This window comes from Pimephales promelas, chromosome 1, assembly GCF_988280905.1.
Source record: "Pimephales promelas chromosome 1, fPimPro1.hap1.1, whole genome shotgun sequence".
Taxonomy (NCBI): Eukaryota; Metazoa; Chordata; class Actinopteri; order Cypriniformes; family Leuciscidae; genus Pimephales; species Pimephales promelas.
This window is the reverse complement of record NC_142769.1, coordinates 44,221,077-44,246,067: the sequence shown is the minus strand read 5'-3', so window position 1 is coordinate 44,246,067 and position 24,991 is coordinate 44,221,077. Positions and strand designations below refer to the sequence as shown.

The 24,991-nt window shown below is 37.7% G+C and overlaps 1 protein-coding gene across 2 annotated transcripts in view; it reads left to right on the top strand.

The window, feature by feature from the left end:
• The window catches only part of elp4 (elongator acetyltransferase complex subunit 4), a 97,290-nt gene that overhangs the window by 19,310 nt on the left and 52,989 nt on the right, over positions 1-24,991 (top strand). For both annotated transcript variants that reach the window (XR_016168265.1, XM_039659328.2), the window contains exons 6-7: positions 3,884-3,968; positions 17,178-17,366. Coding sequence is in view for 1 of the 2 variants with exons in the window: in XM_039659328.2 (XP_039515262.2) it covers positions 3,884-3,968; positions 17,178-17,366 (274 nt within the window). In the remaining variant the exon portion in view is untranslated. The remainder of the gene's footprint in view (positions 1-3,883; positions 3,969-17,177; positions 17,367-24,991) is intronic.

Sequence of the window (24,991 nt, the reverse complement as noted above, 5' to 3'; positions counted from 1 at the left end):
TAAGCGACTACTAAATGTCTTGAGATACAGAAAAACGTCTCATTGTCTTTCTGTGTTTCACAGCTCATAGAATAAAAAGCCCCATGCCGTTTCCAGACTGTTAAATCGCTCCGTTTCACTACGTGGCGTAATTGGCACAAATTGCTCTCCTGGTGAAAGCGGAGCCTGTTGTTTAAGACGGATGCTACCTCTGGTCCCCCTCGCGCTCACATCACTGTGATCTTAATTAGCTCACCTGTCGGCCTTTATCCTCCACGGACGGCACCTTAAGCGATCACGCTCCGCTGGGCTGCTGCGGTCTCTCTGTCTCAGACACAATGGGGACGGGTCTTCTTTTGATAACCTCCACCCCCACATCTCCAGGTCTTAATCAAGAGGGAAACACGTGTTTTACCCCATTAAGGAGCAGATCAGTCAGTTGGGATCAGAGCGTGAAATTGTACGCTATTGTTCGAAAGTTTGGGTTCAGTAAGATTTTTTTCTAAAATAAATTAAAATTGATCAAAAGTGACTAAATGTATAATGTTGCAAAAGATTTCCGTTGCAAATAAATGCTATTCTTTTGAACTTTATTTATCAAAGAATCCTAAGTCATACACTAAGTATTATGCATATTGAGCAGAACAACTTTTTTTAAGCGTTGATAATTATGAGAAATGTTTCTTGAGCAGCAAATCATCATATTAGAGTGATTTGTGACTCTGAAGACAATTTAAACAATTATTTTAAATTGTTATAATATTTCACATGTACTTATTGAATTTTTAATTTAATTTATTTTTAATAATTAATGAAATGCAGCTTTATCACGCATAATTAATTTTTCAAAAACATTACAAAAATATTTCCAAATTTATGTAATTTTTTTTAAATTAAAAAAATATATATTACTGAACTGTTTGTATGTGCGAGGATGGGAGACTAAACGCATAACATGATGTTTTGATTTATCATCAATTCTATCAACCGCATTTGTAGCCCAGTGTTGATTCCCACACAAAATAGTTTTGAAACTTTGAGACTTAAACATAAGTTAGCATGAGACTGTCAGAAAACTGCTTTTTATTTGGTGCAGTTATAACCAAGCATATCTAGTCATATCTTAGCCATGTAAAGCCGATAAACCCTGTAACTTTCACATGATATTTCACAGATGCACAGTTTTGAAGTTGTTAGAACGGCAGTCCCACTTCTAAAATCTTTCCTGCGCAAAACACTCATACTAATATTATGCAAATAACTCATACTAATAACTCACACTAATATTTCATTCAAGTGCTTTTATCAAATGTAAAATGAGCTTCATTTTTGCTTTTAAAAGCAAATTATTATTTTATTTTTAACTGAAGAACAATTTCAGAATGAGTTTCTGTGGTTGGCATTATGCAATAGATGTTTTTTTTTTTTCCTTTTAAACAACTGAAAGGCAGTGACGGGCCTGTTTTAGATCCTGTTCTCAATCTTCGAGTAATTGATGGCTATCATAGCTTCATGCAGAGTGGCACAGTGTGGTCAATCCAACGTGCTGTGAGCAAGAATGACAGGGAAAGCATGAAGTGACAGAATGAAGGAGGTGTGTGTGTGTGTACATACATTATGTAGTATACATAAAGTGTATGTGTACTGTATTGTAAGTTCACACAGAGAAAATACATATTAACATTGGTAAACCAACAAGTGTCGAAATACGTTTGTCTTCATTTTTAACAGTATGCACTACTGTTCAAAGGCATGGGGTTAGTAATGGTTAAAGGAGTTCACTTTTTTTAAAAAATATTTGCTGATAATTTACTCACCCCCATGTCATTCAAGATGTCCATGTCTTTCTTTCTTCAATCGAAAAGAAATTAAGGTTTTTGATGAAAACATTTCAGCATTTGTCTCCATATAATGCACTTTACTGGCCATCAAACGGTTCAAGGTCCAAAAGACAGTTTCAGTGCAAACTGCAAACTGTTCAAAGGGCTTTAAACGATTCCAGATGATGAATAAGGGTCTTATCAAGCGAAACGGAAAAAAAAATAACACGTTTAAGTTTTATAAGCTCAAATGGTTGCCTTGCTCCATTCTGTGATGCGTGTTCGTGACTCTCCTGTTCGAACTCAGTCATCAAAATGAACAAATCTTTTTTCGTGTCATGTGGTTCATTCAACGAACGAAATGAACGATTTGATTTGGGAAAAGATTCGTTCATTTTGATAAACGAGTTCGAACAGGAGAGTCACGAACACGCATCACAGAACGGAGCAAGGCGACCATTTGAGCTTATAAAACTTAAACTTTGTTTTGTTTTTTTTTGTTTCGCTTGATAAGACCCTTATTCATCATCTGGAATCGTTTAAAGCCCTTTGAACAGTTTGCAGTTTGCACTGAAACTGTCTTTTGGACCTTGAACCATTTGGTTCCCAGTAAAGTCTATTATATGGAGAAAATCCTGGAATGTTTTCATCAAAAACCTTAATTTCTTTTCAACTGAAGAAAGAAAGACATGGACATCTTGAATGACATGGGGGTGAGTAAATTATCAGCAAAAGTTTTTTTTTTTTTTAAAGTGAACTACTCTTTTAAAGTCTTTACTGAATAAGTGTTAAAACATTTTTTTTTTATATCTTAATGAGTCTCAACGTTATTACTTTACTAATCTTTACTTTCAACATTAGTGTGTCTATTGTTGAATAATTTAATATACTGATTTTTATAACATGTTTTGCTTGCAAGATATGCCAATATGCTAACCTTCCTTCAAATAAATCCATTTATTTGTTTTCATTCATGGAATTTAAAGTGCAACTATAAGGTCTACAAAGTAAAGACAGAATGCGTGACTTAGAGCTGGTCAACTGTTTTGACCTTCCTTGTTAGGAGTTGCACATCTTACCCCTGATTTAACATAGAAGCGCTGTGTCACTGGGATCAGAAGCACTGTCCCGTTAACACAGCACACTCAGACTCACCGCAGACCTCAGGGGGAGCGCCCCGAGCTGACGGAGGTGCCAAAGTGTTTAATTAATTTCATTTCATTTCATTTGATTTAATTAGTGATGTATTTCCTTGCATCTACATGTACCGGTTGGTTGCCAGGGTTACTGCTGATGTCAACAGGCTTTTGTGATACCGAAGCAAATCCCGCTTTATGTTGGCAGCATATGCCACCACAGCCATCAGTGCTTTTAATTGAAGTGTACACGGGTATCATCAACTTTCGACCTGAAGCCATAATCATAATCATTCACGTTTGCTGAAAATAAACCCTTGCATGAATAATAAGGAAAATAACGGATAGATTGAAGCACTCTTTTGCTTGCACATGCACTTATGATAATGGAATTGCATTTTACACTTACACTTCCCTTCTATATTTTTTGGTCGGTAGTGTGTTTTAATGGTTTTTAAAATAAGTCTCTTATGCTTAAAGCTGCATTTATTTGATCAAAAATATAGTAAATAATTCTGAATATTCTATTGCAATTTTAAATATCAGTTTTCTATTTGAATATATTTTAAAATGTAATTTAATGACACATTGATGCAAGCTGAATTTTCAACACAATTCATTAATTATTATAAATGTGAAAAAGGCTTTATATTTTTCTGGAAACTGTGGTATTTTTTTCAGGATTATTTGATGAATAGAATTCCAACATTTATTTAAATGCGTATCTTTTGTAACATAATAAATGTCTTTACAGTAATGTGCACATTGATGATGGAGATTTGATCATATTTATTCGATCTGCTAAATTAAATTCATCCCAAAGTTATGTCAAAGTCTCCATGAAGCTATAGGTTTTCTGGGTGAATGCTAGTGTTTTTTGGGTGGTTACTTTGACTAGATTTAGGTCTCTCTTACATCTAAAGTGTTGTTCTTCTCTCATGTCAACAGTCCGTTACAATCACCCTATCATGCTCTCCTGAAGTCCATCCAGACGGTCATCCGTAAGGAAGGGTTTGATGGATCCACACCCCAGGTAGGTTACCATTTGTTTAGCTATTTGTTATTCTCTCTCTGTTCTTGATTAAGGACGTTTTAAGGATTATGAATGTTTATCCAATATTTATGATTTTAAAGTGCTCCTATTATGCTTTTTTGGATATTATTATCTTTGACATAAGCAGCTTTCACACACTGCATTGATCCCAGAAAATTGCCATTAAATGTCTTGGGATCCTTCTGTGAACGCCAACACGTCCCGTGTTGGGAACCTAGTAACATTGGACATAGGACAAAACCCGGGACTCGTTATCAGTGTATTTTCTGGATTCTCTGTGTGAAAGGGGCTATAGTGTGTTATGTAGATGTTTGTGAATGTAAAAGTTCTGTATAGCAGGATAAATTTAGTTGTTGTCTCCCAAAAGAAAGAACCCATCCAGACCGGCCTGAAACAAGTCGTTCAGTTTTATTTCCTACTCGAACCTACAGTTTGTAAAAAATTTACATAATGCCAGCCTATTGTCTTCATTGGCTGCCCATGAACAATCATCGTAACTGTTCGCATTACTCTATATACAAGTGTAATAAGGAAGCCTCTAAACTGAAATTCAGTCATTTATGACACATGATGTAAGCGGTAGACCAATCACTACAGACTGGTCCATCTGACCAATCAGAACAGGGTATCTCTCTGAATAACACAGTCTCATCCCAATTCGTCATATAACTGACGTCTTGGGACATGTTTTGACCATACGCCTTTTTAGGGTACCCTTAAACGTCGGTTTGTTGACGATCCCGGGCAGTCATACAACTGACGCTTTACCTTTAACGTCAGTTAGGTGACGGGTTAGGTTTAGGGGTAGGTTTAGATCTGGGGAAGGGTTAGAATCCGATAACGTTATCTAACCGACGTTTAAAGGATTAGTTCACTTTTGAAAAAACTTTTGCTGATAATTTACTCACCCCCATGTCATCCAAGATGTCCATGTCTTTCTTTCCTCAGTCGAAAAGAAATGTAGGTTTTTGATGAAAACATTCCAGGATTTTTCTCCATATAATGGACTTCAATGGGAACCGGATGGTTCAAGTATCAAAAGACGGTTAATAACTGTTTCAGATGCAGCTTGCAAATGCAAATGTCTTTAAACGATATCAGACGATGAATAAGGGTCTTATCATGCGAAACGATCGGTTATTTCAAAACTTATTCCAAAAATATAACTTTTATAAGGACAAATGCTAGCCTTGCTATATTTTCTGAGGCGCGTTTGCAACGTCACGTAATACGTAATTACGTTCAAAAGGTCACGGGCGACGTAGCCGGAAGTACAGAATCAAAATCGTCCGACATCGTTGTTTTTCCTTTTAATTCCTTTTTTTGTAAACGGTGTTTGAGTTAGTTTGCATGTTCAACCTATGCGTTCAACTTGTAAACACTGACTCTGTACTTTCGGCTACGTCGCCCGTGACCTTTTGAACGTAATTACGTAATACGTGACGTTGCAAACGCGCCTCACAGAATATAGCAAGGCTAGCATTTGTCCTTATAAAAATTACATTTTTGGAATAAGTTTTGAAATAACCGATCGTTTATCATGATAAGACCCTTATTCATCGTCTGATATCGTTTAAAGACATTTGAAGCTGCATCTGAAACAGTTATTAACTGTCTTTTGATACTTGAACCATCCGGTTCCCATTGAAGTCCATTATATGGAGAAAAATCCTGGAATGTTTTCATCAAAAACCTAAATTTCTTTTCGACTGATGAAAGAAAGACATGGACATCTTGGATGACATGGGGGTGAGTAAATTATCAGCAAAAGTTTTTTCAAAAGTGAACTAATCCTTTAAGGGTACCCTAAAAAGGCGGATGTTGACGTATGGTCAAAAGACGTCCCAAGACGTCTTTTATATGACGTCTTGGGATGAGACTGCGCTGCTCTGAAAGCGTACGAGAATCCTTGATTGAACCGTTTCAGACACTGTGAGAAAAGAGGTCATGCTGCAATGTATATAATAAGTAAATGAATGTGTTTTTGACCTTGAATGCATGTAACCTATGGTAGGAGACCTTCAAAACAAAATTAGGAGCCTTTAAAATAGCATAATAGGGGCACTTTAAAGGAATAGTACCCACAAAAATGAAAGTTAAGCCAGAATGACAGAAGGCTTCAGAAGACATTGAATGTAGTGTCAAAAGGACTGCTTTCATCATACTCTGTGATTCTTTTTTTTTATATCAGGTTAGAAACAACTTGAGAGTGAATAAATGTTGGGACAATTGGAATTTTCGGATGAACTGTCCCTTTAAATTGAGCAAAGGCTATAATGTAATGCACAGTTAACAGGCTTTCTGTCATTCACACCTCTGGAACAATGAAAGCGTTTTGCTGCGGGCAATGTTTTTACAAGACCTTTAATTTGTTGTTTCATTGATTGGTCTCGGTTGGCTAATTGTTGCCTGATTTTGTCAGTGCTTTCACTTCCTTTGGTAACGTGGCTTTCGTACGCTTGTGGTAATTAGGAAGCAGAGAAGAACTTCAAATATAAAGGCTGTATGTTTTTATTTTATTTTCCACCTTTATTCCTCTTTTACTCACATCATCCTTAGTTCTCAGTTTCTATATGTTGTGCTTGAATTACTCTCAGGAGGGAGATGGGTTCCCTTGGGTTCCTCTTGCTTAAAGCTGCGTCCTATTAGTTTTGTGGTAAACAGGCCAAGACAGACACTGGGCAATATGCCCTCTGTCTGTTCATATTCATTAGCTCCTACTGAGAAGCAGGGGAGCTCGGCCCCTCTGGGGGCCCCTCTCAGAAACGGCCCCACGATAGCCCCTGTCTTGACTTCCGCATCAGCACTGCATCTGCCGAGCCGCTCTTGGGACCAGGCCGCTTGAGGATACACTCGCTATTTTTAATCAGTTTCCAACTTTATGTGGCTCTAATATGGCTTCTGTCATGTGGTGAACTCCAGAGATGGTATCGTGACCAAATTTAGTTTCAGAGTCGATATACTTACAGAAAAGATACTCAAGCTCTGCAATTCGGCACTCCAGTTAAGTCGCATCACATTTATTTATATAGCATTTTATGCAATAAATCGTTTAAAAGCAAGCAGATTTACAGTATTAAACATGAAAAACAGTGTCAGCGTCTCTTTCAATTGTAATTGCAACTTCAATTTGTGCTATAAAACATCTCTACAGTGTATTCGTGTTTTTACTTGCGGATGTCTGACCTTGACGGACTGAACAAAGATTTCCACGTCAAAGAAGGCGGAGCCTCAGAGCCACAGCTACCTATTATGTCATCGCCATGGACCAATGGTAGTTGTGGGCACTAGCGGCGGCAGGATTTTGATTGTAGGTGGGCCTTCAGAAAACTGGATGGGCCCGTCCGTAAGGCAAAAAAAAAAAAAAAAAATCCCCTTCATATCCGTTTCAGCGCTTTTCTGCGGCACTGTGGACAGCGACTCAGTAAGCCTATAACTTGATTTATCTCTTTTGAATGTTTAATACACAAAAAGACTGAAACGGAATTATATCTTTGGAGGGTCTCTGTTTCTCTCTCCAGTTACGGGCAGGGAACTGTCCAAAATTATTTAACTGTTTCTTATAAAGTTAGAATGACAGAAGAACTTTATCGACATGAAATAACAGCAGCACTGAATCTGACACAGCTGCTAAACAAAAACAGCAGGAAAACGATACAAAATTATTTAACTGTTTTTTTTTATTTATTCAGAATGATAGAAGAACTGTACCAACATGAAATAATTAAATGAACAATATATCTAACCAAAGTGGGGAGCCAGAGCATGCCATGGGAGGCGTGGAGAGTGGTAAAAATTATATGCCTATAATTAGATTAAATAAAAAAGTTAAATTGTTATTATTCTGAAAAAAAGGCCTCGATTACTCTGCAGGTCTTGATGCCCAATTCTAATTTGTTACATTTCTCCGATTTTTTTTTTTTTTTTACCGTCCGTTTACACGTTCTTTCAACTTTATCCGAGTCATGTGTTTACACTTGCCATATAGCCATATCTAAAAACATCGCGCTTGCTTAAAGGGTGACCATATTTTGATTATCAAAAACCAGGACAATCGGCCCGGCAATGAGATACTCAAATGATACTCGAAGTTTACTCAAAGATGCCTTAATTTCAATAATTTAATAGGGTATGCCTCCGTATATAAATGGTTACATTACAAAATACTATCTATAACCAAAGACCAAATTCAGATAGGCTTCTCAGAGGTTATACTCTACTCAACATGTTTTATTATGACAGGTTTCAAAAATAATGATAGAAATAATGTCTCTTCTGTATTAGAAATAAATAAATAAATAAAAAATAGCCTACCTCCAAATTGAACCAAAATAGCTCTCACAAACTTAACAAAAACCTAACTAACAAAAGTTGTTTATATATTTAGGTTTCTTCTTCCTCTTTTTCATGTTTTTCTTTTTAAATGGCCCAATGAAAAATAATTAAAACCAGGACATTTTCATCACTTTATAAAAAACAGCCACGACAAGACGTGAAAACAGGACATGTCCTGGCAAAACAAGACGTTTGGTCACCCTAGCTTAAAGGGTTAAATTCTCTTTTTTACAGATGGACGAACGTGAAACATGCTTGATGCTAAATCTGCAATTTATGCGAAGATCTCCAAACATTACCATGATTTTGAGGAGGAGGACGACGAAAAGTGCCATCATTGCTGCCTGCGCATGGCCGCATGCGCTTCAGTTATTGTGTGCGAGAGAAATCTCAGGACTGGTGGAAGCATATTGTGTTTAAATATAGGCTTTAACGAGGAGCAGTGGGTCCGAAATTTTAGGAAGAGCAAACCAACCTTTTTGATATGTTGATATGCGTCAACGTTTGTCCACAAACATTCACGTTTTCTCTACGGCGTTTTGTCGGGCAATCCATCCCTTTGCAGATGCGCGTCGGCTCTCGTCATTAAACCGCGGAGAAGTGGTCTAAATGCATTGACATCTGATTCATTTCCAATTTATTTCCACATATGAATGAGGCCTGAAACCGATCTCGAAATAGCCGAATGCATGCGTTTTTTTTTCCTGTTTACATGGTCACAAACACATCCGATCTGTCACAGTGTCACATTCATGAGCAAAAAATTATAAGTTGGTTACGGGAGGACTTGATGCAGAGAGGGCGGCCGAGCAGGATGGTAACTCTTCATTGAAGTAGGCTAACCGCGTTACTATATGGCAGGAGTTTCCTCCTCCTGCTCCTCGGAGCGTTTTTTATTTTTTTATTGCTAAATTTAAATGAAAACAAGCTGCTTTGCTTTTCCATATTACGCTTCATTTTAGCTAATAGGTGTGTTCGACATCGCCTGCGGCTGGATGCAACCGATCGGCGAGAACAGCCGCGTGCAGGCGGGGAGGAGCTGCAAACGGAGACGTGAAGTCGAACAATTTCTGGTTCCCGTAGTGACGGCTCACGTGGTGTTTGCATGCTTATACCACAGCTGAAGTGAAATAAATGCAACATTTGCCAAATAAACAGATATTTCAGACACATTTTCATTCAATACTTTACTGCTTCATACAGCATCTGTTTGAACTAGAATAAAGTTCAAAATAAGCCTATAATCAATGACGTGGAATCAACGTTTTTTAATCAGTTTTATTTTGATAAACATGATAAACATGACACAATATAACATTGCGACTACATGAAAAGAGTGTTTACTGTTATAAAATACTGATTTGTGAGCTTTAGTGGAACTAAACGTGTGAGAATAAACACGAAACGCACGTGATCGTTGTCATGCGGTGAATCCGGCGAATCGTGGAACAGCTGTGACATCATCAGAGCTCGTGCAGCCGCTCTTGAGAAGCTGCGCTGGCTGAGTCCTCCGGCTACTCTCGTATCGCTCTCGCGGTACTTTGATGGCATATGTCACAGTCACGTGGAGTCAGCGCTGCATCAAGTCGGACAAAATTTCTAACCGGCATGCACTGTTTCAAGTCAGCCGACGATCGGTCTGCGCAGAGCTGCATGAAGTCGAACAAGCCTAATAGCTACCGACTGTTTCTGTCTCATTGAAAATCTTGCGCGCTAACACGTGAGGTAGAAGCTGCTGATTGGTTTAGAAGCTTTCACTCAAAGTTTTCCTCTGGCTGCTTATTGGATGAACTGAGAATGAAAATCCGTACGCCTGCGAGGTCTCTGCAGACGGTAATAGGAGTTACCCGCCTGGCTCAAAATGGGCGGGCCCGGACCTAAAATGGGTGGGCCCAGGCCCACCCAGGCCCAATGGTAGCGCCGCGGCTGGTTGTGGGGTGTTTACCTGGAAAGTTCAGTTTGGCAAGCTGTTTCGAACTCCCGAACAAACTTTGTTTTTGCCTAATTTTGTTTCGAAATGACGTCCCACCAGATCATTCTTCGATTTTGCTTGAAGAATTTCAGGGCCTTTAAATTAAACAAAGTAAATGTTTATTACATGAAGTTAGTATACTACCTATACAAAGACACTCAAATGTCTTTTTAAAACTACTTTTATTCTATATTTTAGAGATTTTTTTTTTTTAGAAATACCCCATTTACACAAATTGGAATTAGGCTTATGTCACCCCAGCAAGTTTTTAATTAAAAAATAGAATATTTTTTGTGCTAAATATTATGGAAGCTTGTTTCCGCCATGGAATAACAACATAAAAAAGGTATTTGCAACTTTTTATCTCAATTGTAGCATTTTAGTTCATTATTCTGACTTTATTTTTAACAATTTCGAGATTATAACTCGCAATTCTGACTTTTATTTTTCTTGCAATTGAGAGTTTTATCTCTCTCAAAGTTTCATGCAACAGCAAGTTTATATCTTCCAATTGCAAGGTATAAACTTGTAATTGAGAGTTTACATCTGACACATCTGACATTTTTATCACATTTAATTTACATATCCCAATTCTTTTTCCTTTGTTTAGAAATTAAGTGTAGTTCTAATTCAATTATAGACAATAAAATCTTGTCTTTGTACACTTTATTTAGATTGCAAGAAGACATGTGTTACTCTTTATTTATAAATTTTAGTCTTAACAACTGAGCGAACTTGCCAACAAAAATGATCAAATCAAGCTCATGTCATTTTCATTTTTTTGAGTGCCTCGAAATTTAGACTTGAAAACAACCTTTTTTAATCTGAGTAAATCAAGTTCCTAATCAGTCTTATTGTGTTTAGTAGTTGATGTCTTGTTTGTAGCTCTTTCATGTTGATATTTACACATAGCTTTTCTTTGAGTCCGTGGCACTGATGGACACCTCGGGCTCCTCACCCTGGAAGTCCTCGATCCCCGTCAGTCAACCGACAGATTAAGCGCTTACATCATCAAACATTGCCGTTCTGTTGGCAGAGGTCGCGGAATGTGATGAGGTTGAGAGAACATGGGCACAAAGGCAAGAATGCTCAGAATGAGAGCAAACAGGGCAACAGTGAGACTGACTAAAACGTTTGTCAGATTGGTGACTCAATTCTAGAATTGTTGCATTGACTTGAAGTTGTACATGTCGTGTTAGATTTGGTAATGGAAATTTTGTTGGATTATATTATCTTTCTTTATTGTTAGTAAAGAATAGCGGTTATGTTTATGATACCGTCAGAATTGGTTGGAAGCGTATCATCTTTCTCATGCACACATAGCGGGGGAAAGAGTGCGAGTGATAAAAAAGCTGGAGTGTGGCCGAAGGAAGGAGGAAGCATGTGAGTCAGGAACACCCTCTCTGGTGAAATGTCAAACTCAACCCTCAAGAAGCTTTGGAAACACAGTCAAACAATGAGGTTTATTTAACTTAAGATGCGTCTGATTGCTGGACGGCGTGGAGGGTGTTAACTTCACCGTTTATTGTCGGTGGACGAATGCTGATAATTCAACACCATGACTATTTTCTGCTGGTTTGTTTAAGATATCTAGCCTCCTTTTCTCTATTTCAAAGATACAAGCAGATTATTCACAATACAACAGTTTCATTGAATGAAGGCATATGTACTATGATATCAAAGCAAAAGGATAATTCTTGCAGTGGGAACTTTTCTGAGAAATACACTCTTAAAAATAAAGGTACCAAGTGAAAGTTTTTGCAGCAATGCTAAAGAAGAACCGAAAAATTTGGCTGATATATTAAAGCTGATAAATAATGAATTATTTCCTTTCCTTGAGACACTTAAGATGTGCACTGTTCAACAGGATTGATCTTAATTGCTTGAAATATGATCAGAATCAAAAAGGAAAATATAGTTTCCTATAAAGTGCAAGTGCAAAATGTGCTGTCATATCGGCTTCATGAAATTATAATGAGAACATTATAATTGTGTGATTGGGAAATTGATTTTAATTGTGAGACTTTTGTTTTTGCAATCAGGCTCTCAAAACTTAAAAAAAAAAAATCTGATTTAGATTTATCGGCCGATATATCGGTTATCGGCTTTCAAACATAAAGAATTATCTGTTTTCGGTATCGGCCAAAATGTTCATATCGGTGCATCCCTAATGGGTGTTAAAGGTTCTTCAACCATCAATGCCAATAAAGAACCTTAAATTATCTTTAAAGGGTTAGTTCACTCAAAAATGAAAATTCTGTCAGTATTTACTCACCCTCATGTTGTTCCAACCATATATATCTATATAAAGGCTAGGAGTTTCTATCGTCATCACCGGCGGCAATCTTGTCACAAGTAAGCTGATGTAAGATGAGTGGTCCGCACGAACACAAATACTCTTATCTCGTTGAAATCTCGACAGATTTACAAACGGTTTGGTTTGGTTTCTTACAAACGTTATTAACGTGGCTATAATTATCTGGATGATTATTTATTTATACACTTATTATTCATAAGTATGCTGTGTACATCTCTGACGTTTATAACAAACCAAACCGTTTGAAAATCGGTAGAAAATTGAGCAAGTTATGGTTATTTAAATAGTACGTGTACCATTAACACAATGTTACGAGTGAGCGAGCTGCCTGTGACAAGATGGCCGCCAGGTGCAGATGTCGACCTCCATTGGCCAGCAGCGTGGACGAGATATCTAGCCTTTATATAGATATCTATGGGTCCAACCCCGTAAGACCTTCGTTCATCTTCAGAACACGAATTAAGATATTTTTGATGAAATCTGAGAGCTGGATCACTCCTCCATACTAGTCCATAGGCTTCTTGAGGGATTGAAACTTGCCGGCCTCAAAGTTATTAAAGACATCGTTAAAATAGTCCAAGTGACTACAGTGGCTCAATCTTAACTTTATCAAACGACGAGAACACTTTGTGCGCAAAAACCAACAAAAATAACTACTTTAACTTCAACTATTCATTTACTTCTCTCTGTTCCTCGAGTCAGGTTACTAGTTTAACAGCGTATGATCTGTGGTTGTACTTCGCACGCATCACACACATCACACCAGCGTGTCTTTAATAACATCTTTAATAAACAGTCCTCCTTATTTAGCAGGTCCAGAATCAGCTCTTTGGTTTGTGAATAAGGTTCAATTCTCTGTCATTATTTCTCAGACTTTTTGTACACTGTAGAGGGCACATCTCTCACCCATGGCCCCTTAGCTTGGCTGATGTTGGTGAATAACGTGCCAAGAATTTCCTGGCACTTGTTGGAAGCAGACATTTTGGCTCTTAGGTTGACGGCCACATTGTGGTCATGTCAGGCAACTGTCCTGATTGGAAGATGTCATCCAATCACTTTTGACCATCGTGTTCCGTTTGACCGTGCTGTTGAGTGGTCTTGGCTGGACTGGTTGTTTCATTGATTCAAGTTGTTTGAGAGGTACATGACCCTCACTCCAACAAACAAAAGGCTTTTCACTACAGACAGGACTCCACAACTGACTTAGTTACACAAGTCATTGCACACTTATGCATGACATACTATTTGGACACCGTTTTGTTTGATTTTTCACCATTTTCTCTCTCTTTCTCTCGTATAAATGTGAAATTGTACAATAGCTAATCATGCCCTGTTGAGAGTCTCTAATTGAAGTAAGTTAAATGGCGTCCTATGATTTTTAACATGCTTTTATTAGAAAAGCAATACAAGACAGAAGCACAGAATGCGTTTAAACAGTGTAAACTAATGAATCTAATGATATAAAATAATGACTCATATTATACGCATTTACTAGATTTTATAGTGTAGTTTATACACTCAAAAAAATGACATGTTGGCTTGAATTAACTTTGTCAACAGGTTCCACATAACTGGTTTACGTTAAACAAACATAATTTGTTCATGTAACTTTAACATAATGGAATTTTGTAATTTTAAGCGATGAACCCTGAAGCAGTGAGATAATTAAGGGATGATTGATCATTATTGAAGACACCTGATGGTAACAAGCAGAATCACTGAAGGAGAACTGGAATTTGTCACCATTATGGTGATCAATGTATGTTTTATTTGGGCTTTTAACTTCAACACTGCTTCAGTGTTCATTTCACTCTGCTCATAGCTTAATTGGGTCCAGGGCCTGAAATTAACACCCGACCACCTGCCAAATGCGGGTGAATTTTGCTATTGGCGGGTAACACTGTCAATCTACCTGCCACATTGGCGGGTAGCCAATGAGAATTGAGTGATTCATTAGGATTTTTACATTTCAACGAAGTCCGCTATTGCGGTGGACTTTAGCTAAAATGTGGCGGCACATTACTGGGGTAAAGAGGCCAGCTGAAACAAAACAAACAGCCAACAAAAAGATGAGGATGAGAAAAATAAAAGTAAAGAAGACATTTTAATACAAAGTGAACAATCGGCGGCAATGGCAAGGTTCGTGAGCGGCTGATTTATGACAGCGACTGTTGTTTCGTAACGTTCATGCGATCAGAAAGAAGATGAGGCTCTTTTTCTGACTACGTGTGCGAGTATTAAACTGTTGATGAGATGGGATGAGATAATGTAACGCGTCGCTGTTGTAGGTTACAGTACAATGACAGTTGCACAGATGTGTGTGCGTGTGCAACTGTGCATGTTGGGAGTTGGGAACCGGTGAGAAAATGTCCGGTACCCGGTAATTTTATCAGTAATAACATTATTAATTTAGTTCATATTTAACCGTTCCTGAACGCTGTAACTAAAAGCTGTTAAGAGTAAGACCTGTACGTGACTAAATCCGCCATCAACACAGCCGCGTGTGATTTGTTTACGAGCTGCGGTAGGTCTATCTGTTGAGTATATACTAGCCTATATATGTTGTGTGTGTGTGTGTGTGTCTGTCAAAATCAATGAATAAAAATATATTTTTTTTTATGTATGTTATTAGAGTTATTATTACTTGACAGCACTAAAATGTGTGTTCTTACAAGTTAAAGAACAATATTGTGAAATTCCCGTTTTTTTTTTTTTTTTTTTACGTTTATGAGGCAAAAAAAAAAAAAAGGCTGGTAAAAAGTCTCTGTGGCGGGTGAATTTTTAAATCCACCTGCCACAGTGGCCGGTGGCCAAAAAAATTAACTTCAGGCCCTGATTGGGTCACTTAAATTGAATTATTCCATGATGTTGAAGTTACATGAACAAATCATGTTTGTTTAACGTAACCCAGTTATGTGGAACCTGTTGACGTAAAAAAGTTAATTTATGGAACCTGTTAACATGAAAAAAGTTAATTAAAGCCAAAATATAATTTTTTTTTAAGTGTAGTTAAGGAAATCTTTCTCTTTCCCCATTATTTTCTGTAGTTAATTCAGCTTTGACTACTTAATGTACACTTAACTTGTAAGGTCTCTCGCTCGCTTTCCCTCTCTGCCGTGTGTGCACATGTGGTTTGAAGCACAATCTCTGTCTCGCGTGCACGCTCGCTCTAGTTTCCGAGAGAATTTAACTAATTTACGGCATAACGACTCGAACACGAGTGACTCAACTGGTAGATATATATGTAGGTATATAGATAAACTCATCTTCCAGGCATTTGACCGAACAGGTTGACACTTCAGCGTGAGAAATCGGGGGTGTGGTGTGTGAGCGTGTGAAACCAATCAAATGCGGGTGGCATATTACAGCCACCAACTGGTACGGGTGTGTGGAGCACGTCATTCACTTTACCAGCCACACCAAAAACAGGAAAGCATAAAGAGACGGAGCAAGTAGAATTTAGTTCAAAATTTATTTGTGGAAACTTTATATTTGTGTATAAAGTTGGGTATCATAGTTTTATTACGATTCCCGGTCCCGCCCACTCCCGCTGACATTTTTTCCTTTCCCGTCCCAATTCCGTGATACATAGTGATTTTGTTTCCCGTGACCCGCCTGAATTCCGGAAAAAATGTCAGCCTCTACTACTTATTAGAAACATACCTTTTTTAAAATACAAATATCTGCTTCAAAATTCACTTTTTTCGATATGGGGGTGGGTAATTTTAAGTGTTCAAGTATCGTCAAGTTATGTTTACCTCAGACCTTATTTTACTAATAAATTGAAGGGAAAAAAAACACATTATAAAACCTCATAGGAAAATCTTGAAGAAACTACTAGCAAACTAGTCTTGGTTTTTGATTTATAATAAATACTGCAATATTCCATAAAAATAAAAATAGCTCATTTTGATTGCATGGTGACTAAACGGTTTAAGTTTCTCATAAGTTTCTCGAAATCTAATTGATATACATTTTGTCACTCAAAAACTTTGCAGTACATAATTCATGTTGTGTTGATTCTCATGCACCAAAAAAACAAAGAATCCAGAGTGTAAACAGCAAAAATTATAGTGGTTCTGATATAGTATTATACACAGAATTAAATCATTTAGTCTTACCTAAAACTTGAACATTATGTTTTGCTGTGTTGCATGCACTGATATTTTGAGTAGAGTAAATGCACATCTAGCCTAACATTTTTCACTTGTTTTCCAAGTCTTATTTAGCCACATAATTTCTTGTTATAGAGTTGTAAACACTGTAGGTAAAAATGAAGGCTAATTTGATGCATTATTGTAGATTAGTGTCAGGTTTCTCCTTGTTTCTTTTGTAAATTAAGGTGCACTTATTAAAATGCGGTAAGATATTCATTCATGCATTATTGAACACCAAGTTCACCAAAGTTTTCCCTTATGGTGCTTTAATGAAATATTCATTGCAAAAGCCAGATGTGGATTTGTTCACATGAATTGGACATATCCCGACAGTCTCAGAGAGAATGCAGTGTTGTTTTAAATTCAAATGTTTTATGTTCATCTCTCTTTTTCCCCCACTTCTATAGTCTAAGGCTCGGAATGTCCTGCGTCTGGGTCTTCATTCTCTGGGATCTGCGCTGTGGGGGGATGATGTGTGCTGTAAGGAAAACCCCGCCCACTGCCACGCCCTCTCCACCTTTCTCTATGCCCTCCGAGGCCTGTTACGCTCTTCACTCTCGGTCGCTATGGTGACTGTACCCTCCCACCTCATACAGGTATGATTAATCAAATAGTTTGTTCGTATATATCCTTTACTCAGGTTTCTACTCAAGACTGATGGTTGAATTAAGTGGTAATATTAAACAGATTTCCGAACTTTAGGTTTCCAGTTATTATATAAACACTCCTGGGCCAAAAAAACACTACATTTTTAGTTGTCTTTAACACAAATTATTGGTCAGGAAAAGAAAATACTTTTCCTAAAAAGCCATTGCGGTCTCAGAAAATCAACAAAGGCTGAATGAAGTATTTGGCAGAATATGGGAAGTTGTGTGTGGAGTGATGAATCACTATGAAACATGAGTTGCATGGTGAGAAATATAATAATAAATGCATCTCTACCACAGTGAAGCATGGAGGAACGTAATTATGTAGTGTTTGCTCATCTCAAACAAAACCGTTATCTATGTGGAAAAAAACAGTCTGTTTTCTTTTGAGATAAGGTATTACTTTACTAAGCAAACAGATCCTCAATTTTTCACAATCAAACCTGCAAAAATGTCCCATAGATTTACACTTAAAGTAGTCAAGAATCTCCTCTTTGAGTGCCAAAATAAAACTTTCCTTAAAAAAAAAAAAATTCTTCATGCCTTAAAATAGCTTGAATATAACTCTACACCCTTGCCTCATTTAGTATACGCGATTCTATGAATATGCAAATTAGCCCTGCCTCCACTCACTCACACCAGCTCAGAGATCCACTCATTGACGATTACTCATTGACCTGATTAGTTACAAGGTGACGTCTGAAACACCAGAGATTTCAAACCTTGTTTTTGAGACAGTCATTGGTTCACTGCAGTTTTAAGAAGAAAATACTCAGCAATGGTGTCGACTTATGAATTTGCACATGGTTTGTCTTAAAGCATTAAAGGATATTAAAAACATTACATAGACATAAACATCACTAAAGGCCATTGCACACCGAGTCCGAAATTCGCATCCGAAATTTTCGCACGTAAAAAAAAAATTCAACCTCACGTTTGGTCAATCACGCTTGCACACCACCTCCGAAACTTTCGTCCGTCATAGAAAAATTCGGATCTGGTTCGATTTTCGGCGTTTTTCGCATCCACAGCCAGCATTTTGAGAGGTTTTTTTGACAATTCAGAGTTCCTCACATCATTCCACATATGCGCAGTGCTTTTAGTTTCGGTTTTCAATTCGATCAAGTGTTTGTGTTCTCTTCTCTCGATTGGATTATGAAAGAAAACCTCCCCTTTCAATCAGATTGAAATTTCGGATCGATTAAAAGGTGTGATTGAGAAGCCAATTCGGTAACTAATGTATTATTTGGGTACAATATATAACAGCCTATATACAGCTGTTCTGTCCGCCCAGCGCTTCCACTGGGCCACGCGCACCTTAGACATACTGCCAGTCTCTCTTCAGAATCGATTGGTTCACGGAAATTGGTGTTCTTGTTTTTAAAATGTGGCTCCACCTTCAAACTTTTCCACTGACATTCTGAAGTAAATTTTGAATCGCAACTCCTTGATAAGGAGGTGCTTCCTCTCGGCGCAATTTCAGCATTGGATGGACGCAAACGCGATATTTTATCTTTCTTCTCTTTTCAATAAGAGAGAGGACACCAAAATCATCCTCACTGATTGACAAATTCATTTAGTATTTTTGCGTTTTTACAAGGTTTCTGTGCGTGACGAATTTTTAGGCTGATGAACACGAAAAAAGGCATTCGAAAATTTCGTACTTGGTGTGCAATGGCTTGATTTTCACCACAGTTGGACTTTAAGAAGGGACATAAACCATATTGAGGCACCAGAATATCTTAAAGACTTTAGGGTGGGCTAGCAACTAGGGACTACTCGCTACACTCTGGCTGCGTCTGAAATTGCATACTTCCCTGCTATATAGTAGGCGAAATAAAGTATGTGACAAAAAAAAAAAAGTATGCGGATTGCCTACTACTTCTGGCGAGATTCTGAAGTGGGAACACAATGGACACTTTGCCATCCCATCAGGCCACTGGAGAGGATTTATGAACGGTAGTGAAGCTGACGCTGGTACTAGTTCACATGATAATGACAGCATGTTGAATGTAGAGTAGCACGTCCGGATTGCATTCATACTACACATACTCATACTATAGAAAACTACTTTTTTTAGCGGTTGTTAAGTAATTACTTATTCAGAATAAGTACCCACTCAAGAGAGAATCGGATTTCGGATACAGCCTCTATCTTTGTGCTACCCTTGGCAGGCAAGCTCCACTCACATTTTCCTCAGATAATACATCTGTTTGCTGTCTTTTTTAAACTTTTGAACTCATCAGTACTTGCAATCGAGTAATTACACAGGACGCATGCAAGATGAACATTTCCGACAACAACTTCAACGTCTTTTTAGACTTTTGTTTCTGAACTTGACTGTCATTCACATGGACCAGCATTGAGGTCACCATAAGTTTGTCAACCCTGGCACACCATAACCGCCCCATGAGCCGGAGTCAAAGAGTCGACCCCCCTCCGTTGCGTGAATGAGGTTCCGCTTGGCTGGGGTTCAGGGGGCCTGTGTGTGTATCTGTTTTGAGTACATGTATGTTTGGCCTTCAGAGAAGCTTCTTTATTGGCGCGTGAAGCCACATTTCTTTGTCTGAGGCCCTCAACTTTACATTCAGCCAGCCAATGGTCAGTCTTGAGTCTTTCTGGGCGCTTCTCTCTTTCAGCGTCTTTGGGTTCCTGAGAGGCCCTTTTCTTTGTGCCTCCATTAGCCAACGAGAGTCAGGCCACAGCCGCTGTGCTCTAAGAGTGCTTCAAAAGACAAGATCTCGCTGTTCTTTGTCCGTTTGGAGACAAAGTGCTAAAACCCCTCTTGGGGAGGCTGGGGGGCGCACAGCGGTTTTCTGCGGTGGAGGTGATGGCGTAAACGCTGTGATTGGTTTGAAAGTGGTTTTGTGGAACGGATGTGATGTAAACATGTTGACCTTTCAGGGACTACAGTATTGTTGAGGCGGTGAGGTTTGAACTAGTCGCAAACAGACTTTTTCTAATAAATATATTCGGTCACACTTTAGTTTAGGGTCCATTTCTCAATATTAGCTTTGAAAATCCTAATTACTCCTTATTAATTGTTAGTAAGATAGTTAAGTTTCTGTGTTGGGTAGGATTAAGGGATGTGGAATATGGTCGTGCAGAATAAGGCATCCATATGTGCTTTATAAGTATTAATAAACAGCCAATCTCCTAGTAATATGCATGCTAATAAGCAACTAGTTAACTGTGTGAATTGAAATCTAATGTAAACCTATAATAACTTAAATTCTAATCCTTTTTATTTATCAAATAATCCTTTATAATCCTAGGATCATGTGACTCTGAAGACTGGAGTAATGATGCTGTAAATTCAGCTTTACCATCACAAGAATAAATTACATTTTGAATAATACAAAATGGTTATTTTACTTTTTTTTTCTTCTTTTGAAACAATGTTTATTATCATAATAATTATTACTTCACATATATTATTTTTGTTTATACTATTTTACATTTATCATTAATAATATTACAATTGCTTTTGATTAATAAAATACACACTTTACATTTAAAAATGCTACATACTGAATATTCAAAACAGTAACAGAAATTAAGCCTTTTTTAATTTTAAGATTCAATATTCTGTTTTTAGTTTCAAGCGTTGTCATGCAAGTTGTTTTTGGACTTCAGTTTAAATCTCTGAAGCTTTTGTATCAATATATCAGCTCATTTGTGGAGCTTAAATAGATTTTTTTTTAATGTACTGTAACATTACTAGTGTACAGTATGATGAATAAATGCTTTAACTACTAAATGCGGGGTCAACTCATAGAGATGGTGTGTTAATCCTCCATTATTTGCATTAGCACCTCATCTAAAATCTGTCTGATGTGGCTTGTAATGAAAAGTTCTGTCATGTATTTTTAATGTCGACGTGAAAGGGCTGGGCGTTGAAAGCCTCCTATGACGAGATTAAAGCCACGGTCCATCTGAATCTTTAATCAATCTCTGCTCAAATAGCCATAGTCCTCTAACACGCACACCTATACAGCCTCTGTTGGGTCCAGGACCCTGGAGACCCAGTCTTTCAGTCTAAAGAGTTAACAGCCGAGGAGACAGAATGAGGAAGAGCTGGACCGCTACGACTCGAGTTTTTGTTTTGATGTGACTTTTATAGCAAGGCTATCTTATGTGTACATTTTCTGTAACCAATTAGTAGGCCTGCATGGAATCGGTTCAGTTGGGCTGAAAGCAAGCGCTCATTTTTCACACTTTTACAAATTCATTGTTTGTTTCTTTAGTCACCTAAATAATAAAGAAAGGTAGTTCACCCAAAAATGAAAATTCTGTCATTTAATTACTCACCGTCATGTCGTTTTAAACTTGTAAGATTTTCATTTATCTTCGGGACACAAACCCTGTCACAAATCTTTTTAATGAAATCTGAGCTTTCTGTCCCTCCATTGACAGCCACGCTACTACCACTTTGATACTTCAAAAAGTTCCTAAAGAAGATGTAAAACTAATTTAGCAGTTTAGACCAAATTTTCTGATGAGACTTGATTGCTTTATATGATGAACAGATTGAACTTAGTCTTTTATTCACATTTATACATTGATCAGCAAGCATAAACCGAAGCTAAACTTGAACCTTCAATAGACCAGGAAGATTTAAAAAGTAGCGGTTAGTTCATAAATCCATACGATCTTATGCTGAGAAGATACAAAAGGGGCGGGGTTACATAAAGGGCCGTACACACCGCGGACGAATATCGGCGCACCTTATTTGCCAGTGTTTTCAATACAGTTTTTGTTTTCACACCCAAGCGTTTTTCGCTGACGATGAGCCGAGTGAACATGCCAATTCATTCCCAGACATTAGATGGCGCTTAATGTAAAACAGAAATGTCATTTATGTTCCGACACCAATGAGACCAGCTGCAGCTCCACATTTATCTTGCCTTGCATCTTCCTCGTCTTATTTCTTCCCGGCAGTGTAGACGGCGACGCTACTTGCCGTACATATTCTTCGCCGTTACGTATGTAACTTCAGAAACTCCAGACAGGAAAGCAAAAGCGTCAATCTCATTGGTCGGATAGTTTTTGACCGGGTGCGTCAAACCAAAAAAAAAAGAAACCAAGGTGTTTTTTTTTGTTTGTTTTTTAATTATGCTTTTACGCGTGGCGTTTTTCAGTCACGAGGCGTTTTTTAGTCACGAGGCGTTAAATTGTCGGCGAATAACGCGCGTGAAATTCGTCCCGGTGTGAACCTTAAGGGCTGTTCACCCCCCATGTTGTGTATTACTGTTATACTTCAGAAGCTCCAAACACGTGAGCAAAAGCGCCAATCTCGTTGGTCGGATAGTTTGACGAGGCGCGTCAAAAAAAAAAAAACGAACCCCAGGCGTTTTTTATTTTTAAAAATGACACTTTTTCTTGTCAGTGTGCACACTCACATTGGCGCCCTTTGTTTAGTCATGAGCCGTTAAACATCGCCGAATATCGCATGCGAAATTCGTCCCGGTGTGAACAGACCTTAAGGTCTATATTAATACTGTATGTCATTTTTAAATATATTAATTGCACAGATTTCCTCTCAAAAATGAGCAGATTCCAACTGTGGCGGCAACTGGACAAAAAAATGTGTAAAATGTTAATTTAAGTTGAATGATAATTTATGTAAAGCCAATTTATATAGAAATTTGTTGTAATTGTGTCATTAAAATGCTCTTCAGATTTAATTTCTAATGTTTAAATCTATTTGAAATTAGCTATATGTATATTAGCATTCTCGTGATGAACCGTGTTAAAATGCCTAAATATCTTAATTTCATAACACGAGCAGAAATAATTTCTGTATTTGATTTATCTTTTTGCTGGATACTTGTGCATTTACTTCACATTGTCACAATGAATTGTATACGTTTATTTATTTACATATGCATCTTTTTTTCTCTCTGTTTATAATTAAAATACTTTTTTTTATTTTCCTGCCATGTCCATAAAAACATCTTTATTTTAGTTGCTTTGAGAAGATTAATCAGTTCCACTACACAATATTTCCTAACTACACACAATAAGTCCATCCTGGACTTCACTCTTCCAAATGTTGGCCCAACTGATGTGTAGTTGCATTGCATTTTCAGCTGTATTGTTTACTTGAATTGGTGTGATGGCGTTAAGTTGGCAGCGACTGTCACTAACACAGTTGCTTGAGTTAAATTTTTTATGCTAGATTTGGGAAAAGGGTCAAGGCTGCGTTCACAAACATACATGCTCTCAAAGTCTGCTGTAGAAGGAATGAAAAGAGAAAGGAGGAAAGAAAAGAGGACACGGATGCATGAAAACTGCATTAGGCCACGTCAGCTGCTACAGAGAGGGAGCGCATGAAATATTCAGGAGTGGCGTAGAGATAAATTTTTCACTACAGCCTGATCTCTCTGTCTGTCTTTGGAGTGTTCCCGCCTTTCCGAATGGCCTCCGTATTTGTTTTTGACCAGGAGGAGGCGCTCTCAGCAGATTTGCTGCTCATATTTGATCTGCATTTGTGCTTTTTTCGCTCTTTAACACTTTAAGCTAGCTGATTGTCTCATTGCAGCTTTTGACTTGTGTTTGTTCAATCTCATGACAGGATCTTCATATCAGTAAGGTTTTCATAACTTATTTTCCAAGCCCATTCTAGCCCATTTATATCATACATTTATCTCTCTTTAACACATTTTACCACATTTTAATCTAATGGTTCCCATAAAAATCATCATGGGAAATGCATTATTAGCTCGTCCATTTCAAAGTGTAAATTCTTGTGTGACTCAAAACCTCAATGAGCTGAAAGGCATTTTTACACCATTTAACAGCAGATATTTTTGGAATGAAAGCATTAATGGGTGCAAAGTCTTTGCTCTGAAGCAGACGGGATCTTTGGATCTTTCTCTGAGTTGATGTGGCTTCGTGCTTGCGTTCGTCCAGATTTGTGCCGTATGGCGACACTGCATGAGTTGTGCGATCCGAGTTAGAGAGACAGACAGATTTGGAGAGCATGTGTTTGAGGGAATCAGAACACTCAATGTGTTTGAGCACCAAACGTATGTTCTGCTCTTATCTGATGGATTTAATGTCACACGACGCAACCAAAGGCAGCATTTCACAGTGGTTGCATTATACAGTACAGCTGAAATCCTAAACCTTATATTACCAGTTTGGATGCCATGATTAAAGGGATAGTTCACTTTGAAATTAATGTTAGGTATGTTTTAGCTTACCTTAAGGGCATCCAAGATGTAGGTGTCTTTGTTTCCACAGTATTTTCAATTTTGATATTCTGTCAGTCATATAATGGAGCTCTATGGTCACCACCTCACAGAGAAGTCCAAATTAAACTTGATTTAATGACTCGTAAATGTAAGTACACATTAATGGCCTAAGACACGAAACGAGCGGTTTGTATGAGAAAACGAACTGTATTTATCATTTTTTACCTCTTGTAACCACAGATCTGGCCTAAGTATTATCAAGCATACAAGCATACGTTTCTAAAATCCTGTTGCTATAAGCACATACACTACCATTCAAAAGTTTGCTCACCTTAACAAATGGAAACAATGTTTACCTCAAATGGACATCAGTGA